The sequence below is a fragment of the Chlorocebus sabaeus genome, chromosome 28, assembly GCF_047675955.1.
Source record: "Chlorocebus sabaeus isolate Y175 chromosome 28, mChlSab1.0.hap1, whole genome shotgun sequence".
Lineage (NCBI taxonomy): Eukaryota > Metazoa > Chordata > Mammalia > Primates > Cercopithecidae > Chlorocebus > Chlorocebus sabaeus.
In genome coordinates, this window is record NC_132931.1 from 2,765,033 (window position 1) to 2,789,209 (window position 24,177).

General features: G+C 41.6%; 1 protein-coding gene across 13 annotated transcripts in view; it reads left to right on the forward strand.

The window, feature by feature from the left end:
• The window catches only part of CALN1 (calneuron 1), a 732,697-nt gene that overhangs the window by 583,991 nt on the left and 124,529 nt on the right, over nucleotides 1–24,177 (forward strand). The window contains exon 7 of one of the 13 annotated variants that reach the window (XM_073012666.1): nucleotides 3,755–4,201. The exons of the other annotated variants lie outside the window; for them this stretch is intronic. Within the exon in view, the coding sequence (XP_072868767.1) occupies nucleotides 3,755–3,811 (57 nt within the window). The 3' untranslated portion in view covers nucleotides 3,812–4,201. Of the gene's footprint in view, nucleotides 1–3,754; nucleotides 4,202–24,177 lie in introns of those variants that run through there. 13 annotated transcript variants of the gene reach the window in all.

Below are 24,177 nucleotides of genomic sequence, written 5' to 3' on the forward strand. Positions count from 1 at the left end.
TGAAGGTATACCTTCAGTGATCTAAACCCAGATCAATTCCAGTAGACTCTTCTTTATGTTGGCAGACCAAGCAAAAGTACTGTTTATTCTCTACTATCGTATCTCACAGTGTTCATGTGCAATAAAAAGTTACAAGACAAAAATGCAAGACAGAACAACTCACTGTCAGGAGTCAAAGTAATCAACAGAACCAGACTCAAAGATGACAAAGACGTTGGAACTCTCGGGAAATTTAAAATAGCTATGATTAATAGATTAAAGGCTGTCATGGAAAAAGTAGACAATATGTATGGTGGAGAATTTCAACAGAGAGAAGCTATAAGAAAGAGTCTAATGAAAATCTTAGAAATAAAAGATATAATGACAGAGATGAAAAATGACTTTGATGGACTTATCAGTGGACTTAACACGGCCAAGGAAAAAATTTATGAACTTAAAGGTGAATCAATAGAAATTGACCGAATGCAACACAAAGAGGTAAAAAGAATAATTTTTTTTTAAAAATAGAGCATCCAAGATCAACATGTTAATATCAGACAGTCTGAAATGTGTACAGTTGGAATGCCAGAAGGATTAGAAAGAGATAGGGACAGACAACCTACTTGAAGAGATCATAGCAGAGCACTATCTAAAAATAATGTAAGACATCAAATCACAGATCCCAAGAGAGCCCTGTAACAGAATGGGTCTAATCAGCAGAACAAGCATGGATAAGGTTTGCTATCCAATAGGCCTATTGGAGATGGTATGTTCCGATGACTGGGTAGTGGAGAAGCTCGTTGGTTTGGCCAGAAAAGATCTGGTCTGGAGTTGCTGGGCAAACAGTAGGTAACTTTCTGGAGTGCTGGCTGTGAGCAGCATGCAGTGGGAATCTGGGTGATGGCCGGGGCCAAAGGCTTTCAGTGCTGAAGGGGCAAGCTTGGGTGTCTGGAGACTTGCAAAATGCTCATCGGGAACACATGCAGCTGTGTGCAGGCTGTGGCGGTTGGGGGTTTGGGGAGAGGAGGAAGCTTGCTTAGGGAGCCCGAGCATGTGGGGAGTTAGCTTCTGTGTTGAGAGGGCTGCAGAAAGATTATTGCCAAATGGAGGCTTCAAGGACACAGGGGGACCACGATCTGAGTTGTGACAGTTGTCCTCAAAACTACACCACCTTAGCCAGGTGTGGCGGTGGGTGCCTATAATCCCAGCGACTCAGGAGGCTGAGGCAGGAGAATCACTTAAATCCGGGAGCTGAGATCTCGCCATTGCACTCCAGCCTGGGCGACAGAGAGAGACTCCATTTCAAACAACAGCAACAAACTACACCACTAGCCTCTCTTGGATGACACCAGGAGTTGCAGAACGCCTCTTTCTCCAGTTTGGCTTCAGCACCCTCTACCGAGAAAGCTCAACATTGTACTGACTTCAAAGGAGAAATGCTCAAAGGGATTCCGCTGCTTCTCACACAGCCTGTATTTGAAGATGCATTCAGAGCTGAGAGGCAATAAATGGGTAACTGGTGCACACCCAATCTGTCAACCCAGAAGTCTATATTTTTTAAATTAAAGGAAAATATTTTTAAAAGAAATTATTTTTAAAATTAAAAGAAAATATTTTTAAAACTAAAGACAAATAATGACTTTCCAGACCAAACAACAACCAAAAAACAAACAAACAAAAAATGGGAGGAGGGAGGCTTTGAGAACACATTACCAGCAGACCTTTACTATAAAAAATAGTGAAGGACATTCTTAAAGCAGAACAATTATCATAATGGGAGAAATTTACATCTACATAAAGAATGAGAATTTCTAGAAATAGTTGAAAGCAAGTCAATATAAATCAATCTTTCTTTCCCCCTCCCCTCCCCTGCCCTTCTCTCCCTTCTCCTCCCCTCCCTTCCCCTCCCCTCCCCTCCCTTTCCTTTCTCAGAGTCTCACTCTGTTACCCAGGCTGGAGTACAGTGGCACTATCTCAGCTCACTGCAGCCTCCACCTTCCAGGTTTGAGCGATCCTCCTGCTTCAGCTTCCCGAGTAGCTAGGATTACAAGCATGTGCCACCATGCCCAGCTAATTTTTGTAATTTTAGTAGAGACAGGGTTTCACCATGTTGGTCAGGGTGGTCTTGAACTCCTGACCTCAAGTAGTCTGCCCACCTCGACCTCCCAAAGTGCTAGGATTAAAGGCGTGAGCCACTGCACCCGGCCAAATTTATTTCATTTTAAATCTAAAGGTTGATTTTATTTTAAATCAATTTCTATTGATTTACCCTAAAAATAATTGATCCTTCAAAGCAATTATTTAAAGCAATTAATAGTTTTAAGACATAATGTATTTGTAGCACATGTCAAAGTTAAATGATTGACAGCAATGGAACAACATATTAGAAAGAACAAAATCAGGAGAATACTGTTTTCAGTATTCTTACGTGTAATGAGCACTGTATTATTTGAAGATAGACATCATAGTCAAACCACTGAAAACCAAAGGTAAAGAGATATCGTGAAGGCAGATAGAGTAAAAAAAAAAATACGGAGCAAAACAGATTAAGGTAGAGCTATTTAAAAACAAGGAATGAGGAATACAAACCTCAGAAATTATTTTATCTGAGATAGTATGGATTTGAAAGACCCCATCTATAACTTCAAGAGTATTGGGTGTGTTCTGGTTCTTAAGATGGATAAGGGGTTCATAGGTGTTTCATTTATTATGCATCATGGCCTTGAAAGTCATATATAAGCATTGTTTTGTATATATTAAGTATTACATTAAAATTTTAAAGGTTAATTTTTTACCTCTCACCAAGGAAATATATTCTATATCTGGAAAGGCTGGTCTGAAGTGCAGAGGTGGGTTCCACCAGCCACTGCAAAAAGACCTGAAATCCTTATTTTTTTTTTTTTTTTTTGAGATGGAGTTTCGCTCTTGTTGCCCAGGCTGGAGTGAAATGGCGCAATCTCGGCTCACTGCAACTCTCACCTCTTGGGTTCAAGCGATTCTCCTGCCTCAGCCTCCTGAGTAGCTGGGATTACAGGTGGCCGCCACCATGCCTGGCTAATTTTTGTATTTTTAGTACAGACGGGATTTCACCATGTTGGCCAGGATGGTCTTGAACTCCTGACCTCAAGTGATCCACCCACATTGGCCTCCCAAAGTGCTGGGATTACAGGTGTGAGCCACCATGCCCAGCCCTGAAATCCTGATCTTGAACTGCAAACTTATGGTTGCAGAGCCTTCAAAGGCCGTGCTAACATGGGTGACTTTTCAAAAATCAAATGTTAGTGGGGGCCACAGGGAGGGGACACTGTGGTCTGTTGTGGTACTCTAAAAAAAGTGCATCTGTGTCTAGCTGTCTCCAAGAAGGACGCGAGCATCCTTAAGTGTACTTTCTAACTTTTTGTAGATCCTGAAAATTACAGGAGAATGTTATCGCTGATCCAGGTCATTGCTCTAAATCTTTCTGGCACCCAGGAAAAACCATAAACTAGCTCTTTATTTAAATTAGGTAATCACAAGAATGCACGAGGAAAACAGGAAAGTGCAGGCTGCAGACGGAATTGGTTTAATGAAAGATTTGGAATAATAGAGTGAGACTCCTGTCTGGACCTATGCTTGAATGACATACCATTGAGGTTAATTGGATGAATCGCAATGTTTTCTTCCCCCTTTAATCACAAGTTCATAGGGGAGCCACCATTTCCCAAATAAAATGCATTCTTCCTTCGAGCTAGCTAGTTCTCCTTTGAAGCCATTGATTATATCTGTGTTTTTATAGGGCCTGGCAGAACCAGACAGCCAAATAAAAGCAAGCGTCAACAGAGCACAGAAGTAATTGTTCTGAGGTTGGCTGTAGGCTTTTTCTGTCAGAAAGAACAGATGGGCATAGAGGGTGCCTTCTCTACATTGCGTGGCATAAAGTCCACTTTGAAGCTACTCACTTGTTTGCCCACAAAGAACAGCAGCCAGGGCTGGACCAAAAATAAATTTTCTTGAGTACCCAAAATTACCCATTTCTCAGACCTGGAAATTAAGAGGTTGTTTGGATGTGCTGGCTACATCGTATCGTATCGTATCGTATCGTATCGTATCGCATCGCATCGCATCGCATCGCATCGTATTGTATCGTATCGCATCGTATCGTATCGTTAGATACATAGATGGATACATAGATACATAGATCTATATATTTATATATCATATATCTATAAGCACACATTGTATATGCTTATATACAAATATACACACGTTTATATATTTATATTAATATATTTATTATATATGTTTATTATATATTATACATATTATATATGTTTATTGTTAATGTATATTATGTATACTATGTATTAATATATAAATATAAAATTATGTTAATATATTATTTATATTAAAGACATAATATATATTTATATTAATATATAATTATAATAAAATAAATAATGAATAATATGATTATATATTTAAAATAAAAAATATATTTATATTAATATATATTTATTTTTATATATTTACAAGTGCACTCCCACTTTAAATGAAGGGGACTTTAAACTGTCCCACTTTAAACTGTCACTAACTAGTTGTCACTGTAGGCTAGTCCTATGGGTCTCAGCTTTCTTGTTGAATTCATTCATTCTTTCATTTATTCATGAGGCAGTTAATGCATGCTCAATGTATACAGGCACATTGCCTTGCCAAGTTATGCAAATGTGAACCAGACATTACACTCAAATCCTTCACAGCCTCCCGAAGAGACAAGATAAATAATTAAAAGAGAATCCATTTAACTTTCAATTATAACATCTCTTTTATTTGCTCATAGTGCTTGTCTCCATTTGTGACCATACCTGACTCCCCTGTTTACCTGCTTGGTGTATGCTGCCTGCATCAGACACTAAGCTCCCTGAGGGCAGGCCCACCTCTGTTTGGCCAACAATTGCATCTCCAGCCCCCTGGCGATAACAGCCACTCAGTAAGAATGCACTTATTGTTGCCTAATGGAAATGTGCACAGGAGGCTACGGGAACCAAAGGTTACCTGCCTCAACTTGGGGAGTCAAAGACAACTTTACAAAGAAAATAATGGCTGAGTTGAGTTGGCCAGGATGTGTCTGGGAAGCGGGTAGGATGGCAGCAGAGGGGCGGTGCGGTGGTACAGTGAGAAAGGGTTTTCAAAGCCAAGGACCAAGGACAGATTGTGTGTCCCAGGCTAGACATGGAAGAGAGCACCTCCTCATCTACTTTTAAAAATCTACAGATTAAGATTTCTTACACACTAAATGCCATAATTTTAATCCTAACATGATAGATATTTCTTTTTTATATAGTTTATGTTTCAACCACTAAGGGACGTTGGGGTTATTCTGAATATCATAGCACCTCACTTAGGAAAATCAGTCCATTCTGAAAATATATGTATTAAGGTTGTTTTTTGTCATCTTCTTTCTCTTCTCATTTATATAAATTGCAATGTTTCAGGGAATACTTTTGTGCTAAGGTTTAAGTATCAGTAAATGAGAATCATTGTTGAGCCATTGGAAAGAAATTCTACTAGAATGCTAAAAGAGGAACAAATCTGTATAACTTACTTATGAGGTTCTTTTTTATTATTATACTTTAAGTCCTGGGGTGTGGTGCATGTGCAGAACATGCAGGTTTGTTACATAGGTATACACGTGCCATGGTGGTTTGCTGCACCCATCAACCTGTCATCTACATTAGGTATTTCTCCTGATGCTCTCCCTCCCCTAGCTCCCCACCCCCCAACAGGCCCTGCTGTGTGACGTATCTCTCCCTGTGTCCATGTGTTCTCATTTATGAGTGAGAACATGTGGTGTTTGGTCTTCTGTTCTTGTGTTAGTTTGCTAGAATGATGGTTTCCAGCTTCATCCATGTCCCTGCAAAGGACGTGAACTCGTCCTTTTTTATGGCTGCATAGTATTCCATGGTGTATATGTGCCACATTTTCTTTATCCAGTCTATCATTGATGGGCATTTGGGTTGGTTCCAAGTCTTTGCTATTGTGAACAGTGCCGCAATAAACATACGTGTGCATGTATATTTATAGTAGAATGATTTATAATCTTTTGGGTATATCCCCAGTAATGGGATGGCTGGGTCAAATGGTATTTTTAGTTCTAGATCCTTGAGAAATTGCCACAAGGTTCTTGCACCTAGTTCAGCTTATATGTTTGCCACTAATAATGAAGAGAAATTCTTTAATCAGGTATGTGTTAGGCATATGTGCTCAATGAAACTATACATGGAGAAAGTATGTATTATGCCCATTTTACAGATGAGGAAACTGTCCATCAAAAAACTAATTTGTCATCCAGGAGCGGTGCCTCACGCCTGTAATCTCAGCACTTTGGGAGGCCGAGGCAGGCGGATCCTAAGGTCAGGAGATCGAGACCATCCTGGCTAACACGGTGAAACCCCATCTCTACTAAAAATACAAAAAATTAGCCGGGCGTGGGGGCAGGCAACTGTAGTCTCAGCTACTCGGGAGGCTGAGGTGAGAGAATGGCATGAACCCAGGAGGTGGAGCTTGCAGTGAGCTGAGATCGCGCCACTATGCTCCAACCTCGGCAACAGAGCAAGACTCCATCTCAAAAAAAAAAAAAAAAAAAAAAAAAAAAAAAAAAAAAAATTCATCCCAGGTCAAACAGTAACTAAGTGATGGAGACAAAAACCAAGTGTGTTTGTCCTTGAAGCCTGTGCCTTCATAAACTATTTACAGGCCAGTACAGGTACACCTAAAGAGCAGGGTACAGATACAGACCAGTGTTTCCAAAACCATCTTCCTTGGATCTCATTCTGCAGGAAGTACACAGTGGCATGATACTTTTTGGATAAACATGTCTGCGATACTTTAAACAGCTTGTTTTATTGCAAGACTTAGCAGAAGCTTTCATATGCTTTTGAACATTGTGCCTTCCCAAGAAGGAGAAAAGCATGTGTTTACTCTGCAGACATTTTATGACCACAGAATGATCTTTTTTTTTTCTTTCCCTCATGGTGAGCTACTCACCGTGCCTCTCAGAACCAGGCTCAGGAACACGTCGGGAAATATTGGCATTAGATAATAAATACCACTTACAGACCTAAGAAATCCCTTTTAGTTTGAGTTCAGCTTCAACTAGGTCCTCCTGAACCACTAGTAACTTTATGCCAGGTTCTCACAGCATCATTGTAGGGTTTTGTGTGTGGGTGTGTATGTGTGGGGGGCATATTATTTTCTCCCTGTTTCAAATGCACTCTCTTTACTCCACCATAGTGTCTTCCTGGAAAACCAGTCTTCCTTTGCTGCTTCTTTTACTAACCCTCCCCTGACTCCCTTAGGCCAGTTTGGGCCCCACCTTTTCCATACTCACAGTGTCTCTTGCACATTGTTCTACTATAGCTTTTATCACTTACAGTTGTAATATTCTCTTTACTTCCTGCCAAGCCAGTGGATGATAACTGCATTGAGATCAGGGACTGTGTCTTTTTCTGTAGATATCTCTACCACCTAAGACAATGACTACCAAAATGACTGGGACATTCCGTCCATGCTGAATGAATGAATGAATGAATGAATGAATGAAGTCAGCCTCACTACTTTGGGAATGTGTGGGTTAAATGAATTTAAATAGCTGGATTCGAGCCAGCTGGTGGAGAGTCTTACATTCAAGGCTTTGACGTTTGTCCCTTATCATGTAGGCAGTGTGAAGTCTTTAAAAGATTTTGAGTGGGAAATTTGAATAAGGAATTTTAAAATGGCATTTAAAGATGATGAATCTGGGAGGCCAGTCTGAAGACAAGATGCCTGTTAAGAAGCGTGGCAGCATCGGACATTAGGTGGTGATGGCAAAGAGAGCCCTCGTTGCTTATGTATAGAATTGGCTTTAAATGAAAGATGAGGTAAGCATTTCAAACACATTTCATTCAAAAGCAGACATCATTATGGTGCAGTATAAGGGACATAAAGATGAAAAATGCATGCTCCTTGCTCTCCAAAGTCTCTTAAAAAGATCAATTCAAGATGCCCACAAATAATAAAATATGGCAAACTATAAGCGTGTTTTATAATGCAACCAAAGAAAGTAGAACTAGGAAAACAATGGAAATTCCAAATGAGTAGTCTGGGAGTGTCTCACAAAGGAAGGAAGACTTGGACATGGCTTTAAGAGATGAATAGAATTCCAAGGAGCTGGGGGCTCGATTAGGCATTTGGTGGACAGTAGGAATGACCTTTCCCTAGTGACTCTCAGCAAATGTCCTTGGTCTAGGGTGGTTTAGGTTGACTTTCTTCCTTCTGGGAACATGCATTTTGTGCCTGAGAAGGTGAAGGGAGAGTCTTTGTTTCCCACACTGTCTTCAGGAATTTCAGGCCCAGTGCCAACAATTTCTCCCTCCAGATTTTCTCATTCTTGTGCTTGTATGCAAAAACAAACAAGCAGAAACCCTGGCATGCCTCAGTTCTCCCAGTAGGAAAGCAGTCTACATACCCCACCTCCTAAATCATCAGAAACCCTACAAGGGCTGAGTTATTGTTTCCATTTTACAGTTGGAATAAGTTGAGGCCCAGAGCTGTTAGCATATTTGCTGAATTTCAGTCTTAGATCAGCTCATTATTGAGAAATCCTGATTCACGCAGATGCATTGTTTCAAAGGAAGCAATTTTATCAGTAACCTGCCTCATGACTCTTTGAGAGTCTTCAGGTGGATAAAGATGGCAAGAGACACATTGTTCTCAGGTCCTCATAAAAATAATTCAGCCAGGCAGCACACACGTGTGTGTACAATGTCTTAATGTTCATAAGAAAGATGATAAGCAAGTATAGATTTGTGTTTTACAAAGCACTCATTTGTGCATGATTTAATTTGATCCTTATGCAATTCCTATCTTCTAGGCAAGTCAGGGGTTATTATCCACATTTTATAGCTGAGGAAACTGGAGCAAAATAAAAAACTGAAGAGAATCATTTTATAATGCATACCATCGACCCTAAATGCATTTGGTCCTGAGTCTGGATTTTCATATCTGAGGTTTCTTTCTTTTTCCAGTTTCACTGAGACATAGTTAACAAATAAAAAGTGTGCATATTCAAGGTGTACACTGTGATGATTTGATATACACATACTTTGTGTAAGAATAATCACAATTGATATGGTTTGGTTCTGTGTCCCCCACCTAAATCTTACCTTGAATTTTAATAATCCCCACACGTCAAGGGAGGGACCAAGTGGAGGTAATTGAATCATCCCTATGTTGTTCTCATAAAAATGAATGAGTCTCATGATCCGATGGTTTTTTAAGCATCTGGCATTTCCTCCCCACCTCTTGCACTCATTCTCTCTCCTGCCGCCCTATGAAGAGGTGCCTTCTGCCATGATTGTAAGTTTCCTGAAGCCTCCCCAGCCATGCAGAAACTGTGAGTCAATTAAACTTCTTTTATTTATAAATTACCCAGTCTCAGGTATTTCTTTATAGCACTGTGAGAATGGACTAATACAGTAATCAATTAATTAGCATATTCATCACCATTTATAGTTACCATTTTGTATGCATGTAGGGCAAGGATACTTACAATCTGCTCTCATCAAGTTTCAAGTATATAATAGTGTTATTAACAATAATCGCCATTCTGTACATTAGATCTCTAGAACATATTCATCTTGCAACTGAACATTTGTATCTTTTGACCCACATCTATCTCCCTATTTCTACCACCCTCCGACCTCTGGCAACCTGCCTCATCCTGGGGTTTCTGAAAGTTCCTCAGCCTTTAATTGCATTTCCAAATGTATCATTGGGCCATGTGACAATTCCAGTGACATCTCCTGGAAGAAGCAGCACTGTGCTTTTGCTGCTCTGAGCTGAAGGTTTCCACATCTCAGAAAAACACCTTCTCAACTAGCTCATTACCATTTCTTAGGGTGTTACATCCATTGTCTTTAGAGGAAATATGTTGATTGGTGTTTGTCTTCTCTGTGAGGTATAAGGTGGAAAATGGGACCTTTTGTCCCTGACTCTCTGTGGGAAGCCCTCACAGTCTGATAAAAACCCCAGCTATCCTCAGACAACATAATGCTATAACGTCAGAAGCCTCTCTGTGGGCCCAGGGAAAGAAACTCAATGGATGTTCAGAACCCATGCTATTTATATGCCAAGGCTTTTTTTTTTTTTTTTTTTTTTTTTTGCTTCTTCAACTTTTAAGTTCTAGGGTACATGTGCGGATGTGCAGGTTCATTACATAGGTAAACGTGTGCCATGGTGGTTTGCTGCACAGATCATCCTAGCATCCATTAGCTATTCTTCCTGATGTTCTCCCTCCTCCCCCAGCACAGGTGCCCAGTGTGTGTTGTTCCCCTCCCTGTGTCCAGGTGTTCTTATCGTTCAGCTCCCACTTATAAGTGAGAACATGTGGTATTTGGCTTTCTGTTCCTGCATTAGTTTGCTGAGGATAATGGCGTCCGGCTCCATCCATGTTCCTGCCAAGGACATGATCTCATTCCTTTTTATGGCTACATAGTATTCTGTGGTGTATATGTACCACACTTTCTTTATCCAGAAAATCACTGATGCCTTTCTTCTCCTCTGCCCACTCTGTGCCTGACTCTTCCCTTCATTCAAAAAAATTCACATTTGTGTCAAACCTGTCCTCTGCTTGGTTTCAGGTGATTGATTCACCATCTTCTATGAGGAAGGAGTCTACATTTTACCTCCCAAGTCATCTCTCTCTTCCTGGACTAGGAATGTTTGATTGACTAACAGATATGTTTATATCAGTAGCAGATGCTCAAGATCCTCTTTCTTATACTACTATCCTAGGCAAGCTTGATGGGAACATCCCTTTGTGTTTCTAGAACCCACCTCCAAGCTTGGCTGAAGTGTTGCATCCCATATTAAAAACAAATAATCCTTACCATTGATTTCTAGGGAAATTCACTCTTTTAAGATTTGCTGGGCTGGAGGTGGAAGTGGAGGGACAGGCCAGGGAGGAAGAATCCTATTGTCTTATTGCCCTATTGCTTTAATTCATTTCCAGAAATGGTGAGGCTGGGGTTGTGACATTTTAGGTACTAGATACATGTTGCTGCAGATGTGCAGTGACAGTGGTACCCCCTAATCCTGGGAGTTGGAAGGATGGGTTGGAAGGATGGGTTTTCTTTCTCAAGAAATTGCAAGCTGGGTCCACTAAAGGTAGTTTCTTATCCTCAGGCTCTACCTCTCGGGCAGATTGGTTTTGTTTTTTGGTTTTTGGGTTTTTTTTTTTTTTTTTTTTTTTTGAGACAGAGTCTTTCTCTGTCGCCAGACTGGGGTGCAGTGGTTTGATCTTGGCTCACTGCAACCTCCGCCTCCCCAGTTCAAGCGATTCTCCTGCCTCAGCCTCCTGAGGAGCAGGAACTACAGGCATGCACCACCATGTGCAACTAATTTTTTTGTATTTTTAGTAGAGGCAAGGTTTCACCATGTTGGCCAGGATGGTCTCCATCTCCTTATGATCTGCCCGCCTTGGCCTCCCAAAGTGCTGGGATTACAGGCATGAGCTACTGTGCCTGGCCCAGATTGGTATTTTAATACATAGTTGCTTGACATCCAGCAGGCCATGTCTTCATTCCTAGACATTTGGTTTCAGAGCCTAATGTGATTGCTTTGAGAGGAAGAAGTGAGAAAGAAGAAAGGGGTTGTCAGAAACCTACTTGGTTCACCTGTCTTCAAAAGAAAGCCCCATTGAGATGGCCTCATTGCTTTTCTCATTTCTAAAGCAGTCATTACAAGTGTGGTTGAGAGTTAATCTTCCCTTGGGCTTTTGTTGCACTGAAGAGCTTGGCCCCCTAAGCGGGTGAGATTAGGCCTGTAACAGAGAATTAAGGTTGCAAAAGGAGAAAATTTAGCCTCCTTGAACGTTGACCTGGAGAGACCCAGGGCAGTAGAGACTAATCCCTTTGCGACGTTGCCTTAAGTAACACACAGGAAGTGTTTGTGTACCAGCGTCCTGTTGCCACCATTATTTAGTTGTAGGGTGTATATCCTTCAGTAAGAGTTTAAAACATTTTGCAAACTTTATTTTTTTCTTGTAAACTAAGTTTTTTCTTGTAAACTTGTTTAAGTTCCTTATAGATACTGGATATTAGACTTTTGTCGGATGCGTAATTAAAAAAAGTGGGCAAATGACGCGAACAAACACTTTTCAAGAGAAGACATACATGCGGCCAACAATCATAGGAAAAAAAAGCTCAGCATCACTGATCATTAGAGAAATGCAAATCAAAACCACAATGAGATACTATCTCAAACCAGTCAGAATGGCTATTACTAAAAAGCCAAAAAGTAGCAGATGCTGGCAAGTTTGTATAGTAAAAGGGACATTTATACTTGGTGGGAATATAAATTAGTTCAATCATTGTGGAAGACAGTGTGGTGATTCCTCAAAGACCTAAAGACAGACATATCGACATATCATTCGACCCAGCAATCCCATTACTGGGTATATACCCAAAGGAATATAAATCATTCTATTATAAAGACACATGCATGAATATGTTGACTGCAGCACTATTCACAATGGTCAAGACACAGAATCAATCTAAATGTTCATCGATGACAGACTGGATAAAGAAAATGTGGTACATATACACCATGGAATACTATGCAGCCATTAAAAGGAACGAGATCATGTCTTTTGCAAGGACAAGGATGGAGTTGGAGGTCATTATCCTTAGCTAACTAATGCAGGAACAGAAAACAAATACTGCATGTTCTTCCTTATAAGTGGAAGCTAAATGATGAGAACACATGGACACATAGTGGGGAACGATACACACTGGGGCCTTTTGGAGGGTGGAAGGTGGGAGGAGGGGAGAGGATCAGGAAAAATAATTAGTGGGTACCACGCTTAATATCTGGGTGATGAAATAATCTTTACAACAGACCCCCATGACACAAGTTTACCTGTGTAACAAACCTGTGCTTTTTACCCTTGAATTTAAAAGTTAAAAAACAAAACCTTTGGTTTTGGAGAAATGGTGTGAAAAATTAAAGAATTTCAATTCTGCTGCTTACTAGCTCATAAACTTGGGCTGGCTGCTTAACCTCAGTCCTTCATTTCTGTCATCCGTAAACCAGGGGCAATAATTCCTAACCCACCCCTTGTACAGGCTTGTGAGGAAGCTCGAATGGATAATGTGTATTAAACCTTTTGTAGCATCTATGGATGTATCACTGTGAACATGACTGATCTTTTCTGATCTCAGAAGCTAAGCAGGGTCAGACCTGGTTGGTGCATGGATGGGAGAGCACCTGTAAATACCAGGTGCTGTATCCCTTAGCTGGGTGTGATGGTGCATGCCTGTAGTCCAAGCTACTCAGGAGGCTGAGGCAGGAGGATCACTTGAGCCCGGGAGTTTGAGGCTGCAGTGAGCTATGATTGCACCACTGCATTCCAGCCTGGGCAACAGAGGGAGAGCCTGTCTCTAAAACAGTAAGTACATGTTTAACAACAATAAAACCTTTTGCAACTTGTATTGTACTACGGGAGTGGGAAGGCTTTTGCCACCAACATCCTTCTTTCTTATACTTAAAGAGAAGCCTGGCCCTGAATTCTACAGTTAGTACCTGCAGTGAGCGCTGTTGATCTCCTCGGCTGAAATGTCATCCCCAGGGGGTTGCTGCCTCTCTGACCTTTTGAAGAATTCCCCACTAAAGGAGGTTTCAGAAGCCAGCTCATACCATCCTAAGAGTGGCTATGAGGCTTTCTGTGGAAAAGTGCAGAGAACTCACCTAGTGCACAGTGGAAGTGACTTACTGCTGGAATTTGGAATTGATGACAGCCGCCTTCCATGCCCCGGCCTGGTCAGCTCCTCATTTCTCTTTTTACTTTTCACTCTTCCTCTTTCTGGTGAAAGTTATCAGCTGCAACCAGATGGGACGAGGTAACCCCGAGTGGATCATGCACATCCTGGTCTTGTTCTTTTCCTGTTAAAGTTGACTAAGTAGATAAACACTCGCAGCTCGCCACCTTCATGTGCTTATCCTGGCTGCTCTTCTCAGCCTCTGCTTGATGGGTGCTGCTTTGCAATCAGCTTAGCACCCCAAGCTTCCCCTCCAAGCAATTCTGGCTCAATCATAGCCCTGGCTCAGTCCGTCAAGTCGGTAGCGGCAGAAACTGCTGAGTCTGCCAATCTCATTTGTGGATTGTTTTTACAAGTGGATGCCCTGGAACTGAATTCTGAAAACCAAACTCAGGGCTGCCAGATCGATAGTTCAGGCCGTAACGGAATCATTGGACATGGATTCCTGGGATCCGGAGAATAATCCCAACCCCCAAACCCATGGCATCCTGAGTCGGATGTGTAGCTTCTTAGGTTGTGCAGACATAACTTACTTCCTGCCAAATTCCTGGGTTTGCTCTCTCCTGCCAAGTTCAGCAGGAACTCAGTTATATCTGCCGGGTGAGTCCTACCTGAGAAAGAGCCAAAGCTGGAAGCAGTGGATTGTTTTAAAAATTCCCTACCTTGCATGAAAGACAAAAAAGTTCCAAGCCACATTGCTGGTACTAAACGCAAACATGCACCATCATGTGTGGCCGGTTTCTGTGGTTTTAAATTGCTACAAGTATCACAGTTGCAACCGTGTTCAACAGGAAAACTGCCTTGGAAACACTTGAGATCTTAGAGCAACTACACCTTCCAATTGCCAGGAACTTCGGTTTGGCAGGGCACTGTGTCTGTTATCATCAACTGGGACCACTGAGAATTTGCTGAGGGAACTGAAGAGGGCTCTGGCGCAGCAGAAAGTCTCAGGTTCCATAAGACGTAGCTTGTCAGGATTTTCTGAAATCACTAGGCAGCTGGACCTCCCTTCTATTTGGCTGGCCACTGAAGCCTTTCTCTTCTCATCTCACCCAGAGGACTAACGTTCACTGAGGTCCACTTTAAAGCATGGTCCTACTTAGTTAGTCCTGGAGTGAAGAGGCCCAGATCTTAGGATGGAGCCCTTTTCACCCAGCGAGCTTTGCAGCGAGGAAAAAAATAATCCACAAGCAGAGACTGCCCCCTGACCATAGCCTATGGAATCAGTGACCCTGCAATTCCCCTGACCGTGGTGTTCTGGGATTTGGTGAAGCCCCTTCATGTCTATGAAAGACAAAGATCACGATTCTTCTGATGGAAACTCATCTTCATTGTTACTTTATCAGGGCAGGATATCCTGAAAACCTCCATTTTTATCAATGTAAGAGTGAGAGAGAGTTTATTACAGCTAAAGGCAGGAAGAAAAATGTGTACGGAGAGGCCCTTCTGATTTAGTGAGTCATTCATATCTTAGCACATCGTCCTTTCATTCTAGGCAGAATTGTAATCAGAGGTGAAACTTATTCACAGGGAAAGTCATCTCATTTTTCATCTGTACACCCACCTGCACAGACATACTTAAGATTTTTCTCTCTGCCCAGCTCCTGAAGTTCTAATCAGAGATGGAGAGCTGAGGTTTTATAATAATAATTTACTTTTATTGATATTAGTACATCACAATGTTCTGGGAATGTCAGGTTCTCCTGCCTCTCGGGTACTAAGCCGATGGGCAAATAAAGGACCCCTACTGGTCTCAAACAAACTAAAGGACGTTCTACACAGTAAATAGGCATCCAATGAGTACCGAGCCTGATTGCTTGCACTGAATACCAGCCCTGCTGCTGAGATGAATCCCCAGGGTGATGGCATACCCTCAGATCGATGCCAAGATCTCTGCACATTTGAAATGTAAAATATAAGCAATCCATGATTTCCTAGGCTAATGTGATTCTCGGCCAATGTGGAGACTTGACAGGTTATTTGTCAAAGTGTGGGGCCTGGTTTGGGTTTCAATCAGCTACCAAAATACAGGGTTTGTGCTTGTTTCAGCAATCCCAAAATGGCACAGTCATTGTCTGCTGGCGCCAGTAAGGACTTTGAAGATCAACTAGTCCCAGACTTTCATTTTACAGATGAATTTGGGGATTTGTTGAAGTTCACACAGCAAGATGGGTGACAGACCTGAGACAGGAACCCAATTTTCCCACCTCCTCCTACAAGTTCATACCCGAGTGTATATCTCAGAGCACCTAGCAAATCACTTCTGTTGGGCGTTTATTTTCTTTTTGGCTTTTGCTGTCTATTTGGGAAAATGTTTGGTGCAAATAACAGAAACTGAGTCTTACACTAAGCACAAAAGCAATACATTGGGAGGGTATTGGCAGTGCTCAGGTTCATAGGACAGTTCGAGAAACAAGCTGAGAAAAAAAGGTGCAGGAAACAAGGGTAGCTTCAGGGGGACTAGACGAGGAAATTACTGACAGGATTAGCAAGGTGAGGCTGCTAGAATCTGCTAGAATGAGTGAGCCTTTTTTTTCTCTGTTCTTACATAACTCCACTCAAGAACAAAAGTCTCTAGAGAGACTTTCATCTCTAGACCCAGTTAGTTTCTTGGTATTGCAGGCAAATGAACATGACTTCAGTGGCTTTGATACCCTGGGGAGACGGTGCAGTTGGCCCAGCTTGGGTCATCTGTCTGTTAAGTGTGGATGCAGGACAGCCAGAACCAGCAAACGTCAGTGCCTGGACATTACTGGTGTTCACCAGTATTTCCTGATCTCCTCGCCTTCTGGCACGTAAGAGGAATGTCCTCCCCAGCCCTTGGAAGTTAGATGTAGCTGTGTGGCTTGATTTGGCTAATGAAACTTGGGCAAAAGAGATATGGGTTGGTGTGGGGATGGAAGCCTTTAAGAGCTGCTGTGTGGTTCTCCATCTTTCCCCACCATGGCAGACTCTCAGCATCATAAGATGGTGGAATCTCTGTCATCCTGGGTGATACAGTTTGGCTGTGTCCCCCTCCAAATCTCACCTTGAATTGTAATAATTCCCATGTGTCAAGGGTGGGGCCAGGTGGAGATAACTGAATCATGCTCTTCTTGTGATAGCGAATAAGTCTCGTGAGATCTGATGGTTTTATAAATGGGAGTTCCCCTGCACAAGCTCTCTTGCCTACTGCCTTGTAAGACGTATCTTTACTTCTCCTTTGCCTTACACCATGATTGGGAGGCCTCCCCAGCCATGCTGAACTGTGAGTCCATTAAACTTATTTCCTTGATAAATTACCAAGTCTCAGGTAGTATCTTTGCAGCAATGTGAGAACTGACTAATACATGGGGTCTCTAAGGGGTTATCATCACCTGAGACTTCTTCGTAGTTAGAACCAATGGCATAACTCAACAGTCCCGACAAATACATCCCCTTTGTACAGTGTTCTATGGAGTCTTCAGAGAATGGAAACCAAGTGGTAACAAATGTCCCCCGTGTAACTTGGGGAGAAATCTGCCTTGCAACTTGAAACACCATAAATATGACAAAAAGGTGTGGAGGCCTGTCATTGTACACCAGACCTGTTCAGATGAGTGTCTGCCTAATTTCCTTGTGTCAATCTGCGATGCCCAGACTTAGAATATTATTATTGGATAATAATCTAATATTCCAAGGCTCATTAGCTTCAAATCCATTGGAATCCATGTGAAGTACAGAAAGCCTTTATTAGCGATCTGCTTTTTTTAACCAGTAAGTGTTTGTATAAGGAGGAATAAATGGTGTGCTTGCATGAGAAACATATGTGAATCCTTGCATATCTGATTTTATCTCAAGGAAATTACATTTGACACATAAAGATGGCTTGCCACAACGAGAAACTCAAAATTACAAGTCATACAGGCTGGGCACAGTGGCTCATGCCTGTAATTCCAGCACTTCCGTAGGGGTGAAAGGATCACTTGAGCCTAGAAGTTCAAGGCCAACCTGGGCAACACAGCAAGACCCTATCTCTAAAAAATAAAAATTAGCTGGGCGTGTTGGTGCCTGCCTGTTGTCCCAGCTACTCAGGAGGCTGGGGTGGGAGGTTCGCTTGAGCCTAGGAGGTTGAGGCTGCAGTGAGCTATGACTGCACCACTGCACTCCAGCCTGGGTGACAGAGCAAGACTTTGTCTGCCTGTCAATCAATCAATCAATAAAATGCCACAGAGAAGTCATTAAGGTTATATTTCCAGAAATGAAACATGAACAAACATTGAAGTGCCCAATTAGACGTTGCTGGATCCCTGAAAGGACATCCCTGGATAGCAGGTTAAGAACACCCTGATTTGCCCTGAATCAACAGACCAAATTGACTCATTGGAACTGGGGGTGGAGGCATTGACTTGGCTTTGTCCAGCTTAAGCTGTTAGTGGGTTGACCACTGTGGGAGCCTCTGCCTCAGTCCCCTTTCACAATAAGGAGGACACTTCAGTCTTTGCTCGTCCTTACTTTTTGGAGGATATGGTAGAGATACCATGTCAGGTACAGGAGAGAAGGTTTTGAATTAAAACAGCTAGTTATGCATTGTTGTGTTTATTTTTTTGGTGCATTTCTGTGTCCTTTTTAAGATACCTACTTTTCTCGTAAATCAGCAAACTTTGGAAATTAAAGGAATTTTTATCTTCTATTCCCAGCCAGACTTCCAGGGTCACCTTTAGGTTTGATCTTTTTCCAGGCTTCTCAGAAACCTTTCGATGTTAACTTTGTGATTTATGTTCTGTCTTCACTTTGCATTGAAAGTAGCTTTCCTTGATCAAACCCCAGGTTTTGCAATTGAGCCTAAATTGGAAGAAAAATAATTCCAACATTTTTTTTAAAGCCCATGATTTTAAAAATAATTATATGGTATAAGCATAGGGGAAAAGTCAAGTTTTGCAGTACCTGGAGTTCAGATTTTTGAGAGACAAGGACCAAAAATTAGATGACTTTGGGTGGAGGCCTGAGACAAAGGAGGCCACCAAAGGTTTCAGGAGGTCAGACAGAGAAAACAGGATTTGATCTGAGCTCACTGGAGGCATGAAGTGAGAAGCCTAGAAAAAAAAAAAAATTCATTCATCTGAAGGGTAACAGAGCAAAGTAAAAATGACTGGAGCAATAATCCGAAAGCTAGACCTGAAATCCACAATTATCTGGTATATGAAATATTTCTGATTCAAAAGAGCAGTTGTTTCAACATTGACCCCACATCCACACGCACACACATGCATACACATACACATGTTTTGTTAATCCTTTGTCCCTGGGGACAGGATATCATCCAATCTAACATGTTTGAATACAAAATAGGGGCATGACAAGTCATTTTATAGACTGGTGGAAGAACTAGAAGTGTGTGCTCTGCACATTACAAATACCAGCTGCATAATGGGAACTGAATTGTTTTCATCTCCTAAGGATATCTACATCTGAGAATTCACAGGTAGGGCAGTATGCATTGTTCCTGGCACGTAATAAGTACTCCATACAGGTTGGCAACTATTGTTATTATAAAGTCATTTAATTCTCAGTAAGACCTAGCAAAGTAGGTATTATCACTTTTAAACCACGAATAGACTTGAGGGCCCCCAGAAGTTAAATAATTTGCTCCAAAATCACCTAGGGGAAGGACTGAAATTGGAGTCCAGGTCTTTTTCTAGCTCCAAACCCGGTTCTGACTCACAGCTTTATTCTGCTGATGCTGAGGTACTGTGTGGTGTGCTTCACAGTTGATGCATGGAGAATCACTGACCTTTGCAAACGAGAAAAATAATGCGGCTGTGCACATTGCCCCCGATTTGTCCTTCTGGTTTGCAGCCCAGGCATGTGTCGTATTGACTTCACAGGGAGAGCAGTGCAGCATTCTGGAGACCCTTGCGATGGAACACATCAAGCCTTCATTAAGTTGTGGGGGTGTGTGTGTGTGTTTTTAAACTTCATTTCTGTTTAAAAGTAAATTGATTCAGCAATTTGCACAGTGCCTCCCTGGACCATACTTTATGAAGTGGAACAATCCCTTAAATGTTCAATTATCCAAAGCTGAAAAGGCCAGAGGAAGCACACATAAACCACACCCAGAGAATGACTCCCCGCTGCTCAGTCAGCTGCGCCTGGCCCAGGCTGGATGCAAGCAAGCTGCAAAAAGGCAAGATGGCACCAGGCCCTGCCCCCTTCCTCTGTCACCTGAACCGGGTGGGGAAACCTCCTCATCTAGATGCCCAGATGCACAAAGGTAGCAAGTAAAACAGAGCTGCAGACCTGAACATTACATGCAGCCTTTTTGTTATTAATTTTCCAAAAACAGACATCGTGAACCTATTTGCCACCTGGGCAACCCAACTGCAACCCTTGGCTGCTGCCAGTCTTACCTCCTCGCTTTTTGCTTTGTTCTGGAAATGAGGGTCCCTGCCCTAACTCCGTCTGGATGCCAGATCTATTTCCTTCATCATTCTCAGGAAAACTTGCATTATGTTGAAGTTTGCTCATTTGCTTGGTTTTTAAAATCTGGTTGTCCAATTTGCCCTGCTACACTATAAGCTTGCTGGTGCTGGACTACATCAAGCTTGTCACCATCAGTGATACCCAGTGCCTGGTCTGTCATGCCTGCTCCATTTTTGTCAATGAGTGAGCCCATCCAAGCTTTCTGCCTGGCTCCTAACCAAGGTTTCTGACCTGACTTTTACCTGTCCCTATTGCCCTGGGCTTTGCAACTCTAGTGACTCCTATGTTCCTCCCTGAATTCTGAATTCCGTCTGCATCTCCCGACCCATTCAGAGTCTCTGGATCAATATCTAAGCTCCTCCTCACTGCCTGCTGGCTTGTGGCCCGGGAAATACGTGGTCTACTTCTAAATTGCACTTCCCAAAGTCTGGAAAATGGAAAGTTCCACACGACTGCTGCCAGATTCCACAACATCTCACATTTACAGGAATGATCGCCAGAGCATGCCAGAAAGATGGCACCAAGCACACTGCTTCCAGCAATGATTGGGAGTGTCCATTTATTACATGGTTAGGCTTGTGTCCCTACCCAAATCTCATCTTGAATTGTAATCCCCAGATATTGAGGGAGGAACTTGGTGGGAGGTGACTCAATCATGGGGTCAATTTCCCCCATGCTGTTCTTGTGATAGTGAGTTCGTTCTCATGAGATCGAATGGTTTTATAAGTGTTTGGCAAGTTCCTCCTTTGCTGCTTCTTCTCTCTCCTGCCACCATGTGAAGAAGGTGTTTGCTTCTGCTTCGCCTTCCTCCATAATTGTAAGTTTCCTGAGGCCTCCCCAGCCATGTGGAACTGTGAGTCAATTAAATCTCTTTCCTTTATAAATTACCCAGTCTTGAGTAGTATCTTTATAGCAGTGTGAGGACAGACTAATACAACTTCACAGTGTTAAACCCTAGGTTGTTGGGTTTTTTTTTATAATGATGCGTTTTCCACTTTAGAGGAAATATTCCAGGTACCTCTGGTGACTGGATTCCTAAACGTTTTACTGACATGTCAGGCCCTGGAATCTTTACAGAGTTTATCTCCCACTCTATGGAGTGCATATGTCTTGCCAAGGTCTCCAGATGACTAATCCGTTTCTTGCTTATCCAGCTCAGTAAGCTCAGCATGCGACTGATGTAGAGGATCAATGAGGTGTTCCATAGGATGTCCAAAAAGCCTGATCTTTTTGGACTACATTTATGACAGAAGGCAGAAAAGGAAATATAATCCTGAGTTGAGTGATATAATGGACTTTAGAGACTTTAGAGGGTAGAAGGGGGGCTAGAGATTTTTTTAAAAAGGCTACACATTAGGTACAATGTACACTACTCAGGTGATGGGTACACTAAAGTCTCAGAATTCACCCCTGTATAATTCATCCATGTAACAAAAAGCCACTTGTACCCCAAAAGCTATTGAAATATAATTTTAAAAAGTAAATAAATAGGCCAGGCACGATGGCTCACACCTGTAATCCTAGCACTCTGGGAGCCAGAGGCAGGTTGATCACCTGAAGTCAGGAGTTCAAGACCAGCCTGGCCAACATACTAAAACTCTGTCTCTACTGAAAATACAAAAATTAGCTGGGCATGGTCGCAGGCATCTGTAATCCCAGCTACTCAGGAGGCTGAGGCAGGAGAATCGCTTGAACTCGGGAGGCGGAGGTTGCAGTGAACTGAGATGTGTCATTGCACCCAGCCTGGGAGAAAGAGCAAGACTCCGTCTCAATAAATAAATAAGTGAAATAAAGAAATTAAGAACAAAAACAACAAAATAAAATTCTAAGCCAAAACCATAAATGTGTATGGTTACACATTCCACAGAAATGTGAACTTTTTAAATTTTTACATTAAAAAAAGTGGCAAGTAACATTGTATGTATTTACCATGTGCAACATAATGTTTTGAAGTATGCATATATTGTGGGATAATTAAATGTAGCCAATTAACAAATGCATGACCTCAAATAGTTATCATTTTTGTGGTGAATGCATTTGTCCACTCTCTGCATTTTTTGAGAATACTATCTATCATCACTGACTATAGTCAGCTTGCTGTACAATAGAGCTCTTGAGTTTATTTCTCCTTTCTAACTGTAATTATGTGTTCTTTCACCAGTGTCTCCCCATCCCCTTCTCCCCACTACCCACCCCAGTCTCTGATAACCACCATTCTACTCCCAACTCGTATGAGATCAACTTTTTTAGATTTCACATGTAAGTGAGATTATTTGGTATTTGTCTTTCTATGCCTGGCTTATTTCCCTTAACATAATGTCCTCCAGTTCCATCCATGTTGTTGCAAATAACAAGATTTTATTCTTTTTCATGGCTGAATAGTATTCCATTGGGAATAGATACCACATTTTCTTTATCCATTCATCCTTTGATAGACACTTAGATTAATTCTACATTTTGGCAATTGTGAATACTACTGTAACAAACATGGGAGTGCAGATTCTCTTCAAACATGGGAGTACTGATTTCATTTCCTCCAGACACGTACCCAGTAGTGGGATTGCTGGATCTTAGGGTAGATGTATTTTTAGTTTTGTTGAGGAACCTCCATAATGTTTATCATAATGGCTGCACCAGTGTACATTCCCACAGTTTATAAGGGTTTCCTTTTTTTCCCCATCTTCCCAACATTTGTTATCTTTTGTCCTTTTGATCATAGCCATTCTAACTGGGGTGAGATGGTATCTCATTACAGTTTTGATTTGCATGTCCCTGATGAGAAGGGATGTTGAGCATTTTTTCATATACCTGTTGGCTATTCATATGTCTTATTTTGAAAAAAATCATCTATTCAGGTATTTTGCCTATTTTTGAATTCAGTTATTTGTTTTCTTCCAATTGAGTTAAATTCCTTATATATTTTGGATATTAACCCCTTGTCAGATGCATAGTTTGCAAATATTTTCCTCCATTCTGTAGGTTGTCTCTTCACTCTGTTGTTTCCTCTCCTATGTAAAACTTTTTAGTTTGATATAATCCCATTTGTCTATTTTTGCTTTTGTTGCCTGTGCTTTTGAAGTCTTTGCCCAGACCAATGTCACGAAGCTTTTCCCTTATGTTTTCATGTAGTAATTTCATAGTTTTGGGTCTTACATTTAAGTCTCTAATCCATTTTGGGTTGATTTTTATATAAGATATGAAATAAAGTTCTAATTTCATTCTTCTGCATTTAGATATCCAGTTTTCCCAACACCATTCATTGTAGAGACTCTTCTTTCCCCATTGTGTGTTCTTGGCACCTTGTCAAAAATCAGTTGGCTGTAAATATGTGGGTTTATTTCTGGGCTTTTTATTCTGTTCCTTGGGTCTATGTGTCTGTTTTTATGCCAATACCATACTGCTTTGTTTACTGTAGCTTCATAGTATTTTTTTGAAGTTAGGTAGTGTTATGCCTGCAACTTTATTTATTTATTTATTTTTTTCTTTTTTGAGATGGAGTCTTGCTCAGTCGTCCAGGCTGGAGTGCAGTGGCGTGATCTCAGCTCACTGCGAGCTCCACCTCCTGGGTTCATGCCATTCTTCTGCCTCAGCCTCACGAGTAGCTGGGACTACAGGCACCTGCCACTACGCCCGGCTAGTTGTTTTGTATTTTTAGTAAAGACGGGGTTTCACCGTATTAGCCAAGATGGTCTCGATCTCCTGACCTCGTGATCCGCCGGTCTCGGCCTCCCAAAGTGCTGGGATTACAGGCGTGAGCCACCGCGTCCAACTGCCTGCAACTTTAAACACTAGAATTTATTTTAAATCTTGCCAATTGGATGATTTCAAAAAATGGTTTCTCATTTAAGTTAGCCCTTTTTTATTTTTTATTATAGATCTAGAGGGTAAAAGTGCAGTTTTATTGTATAGTGGTGAAGTCTGAGCT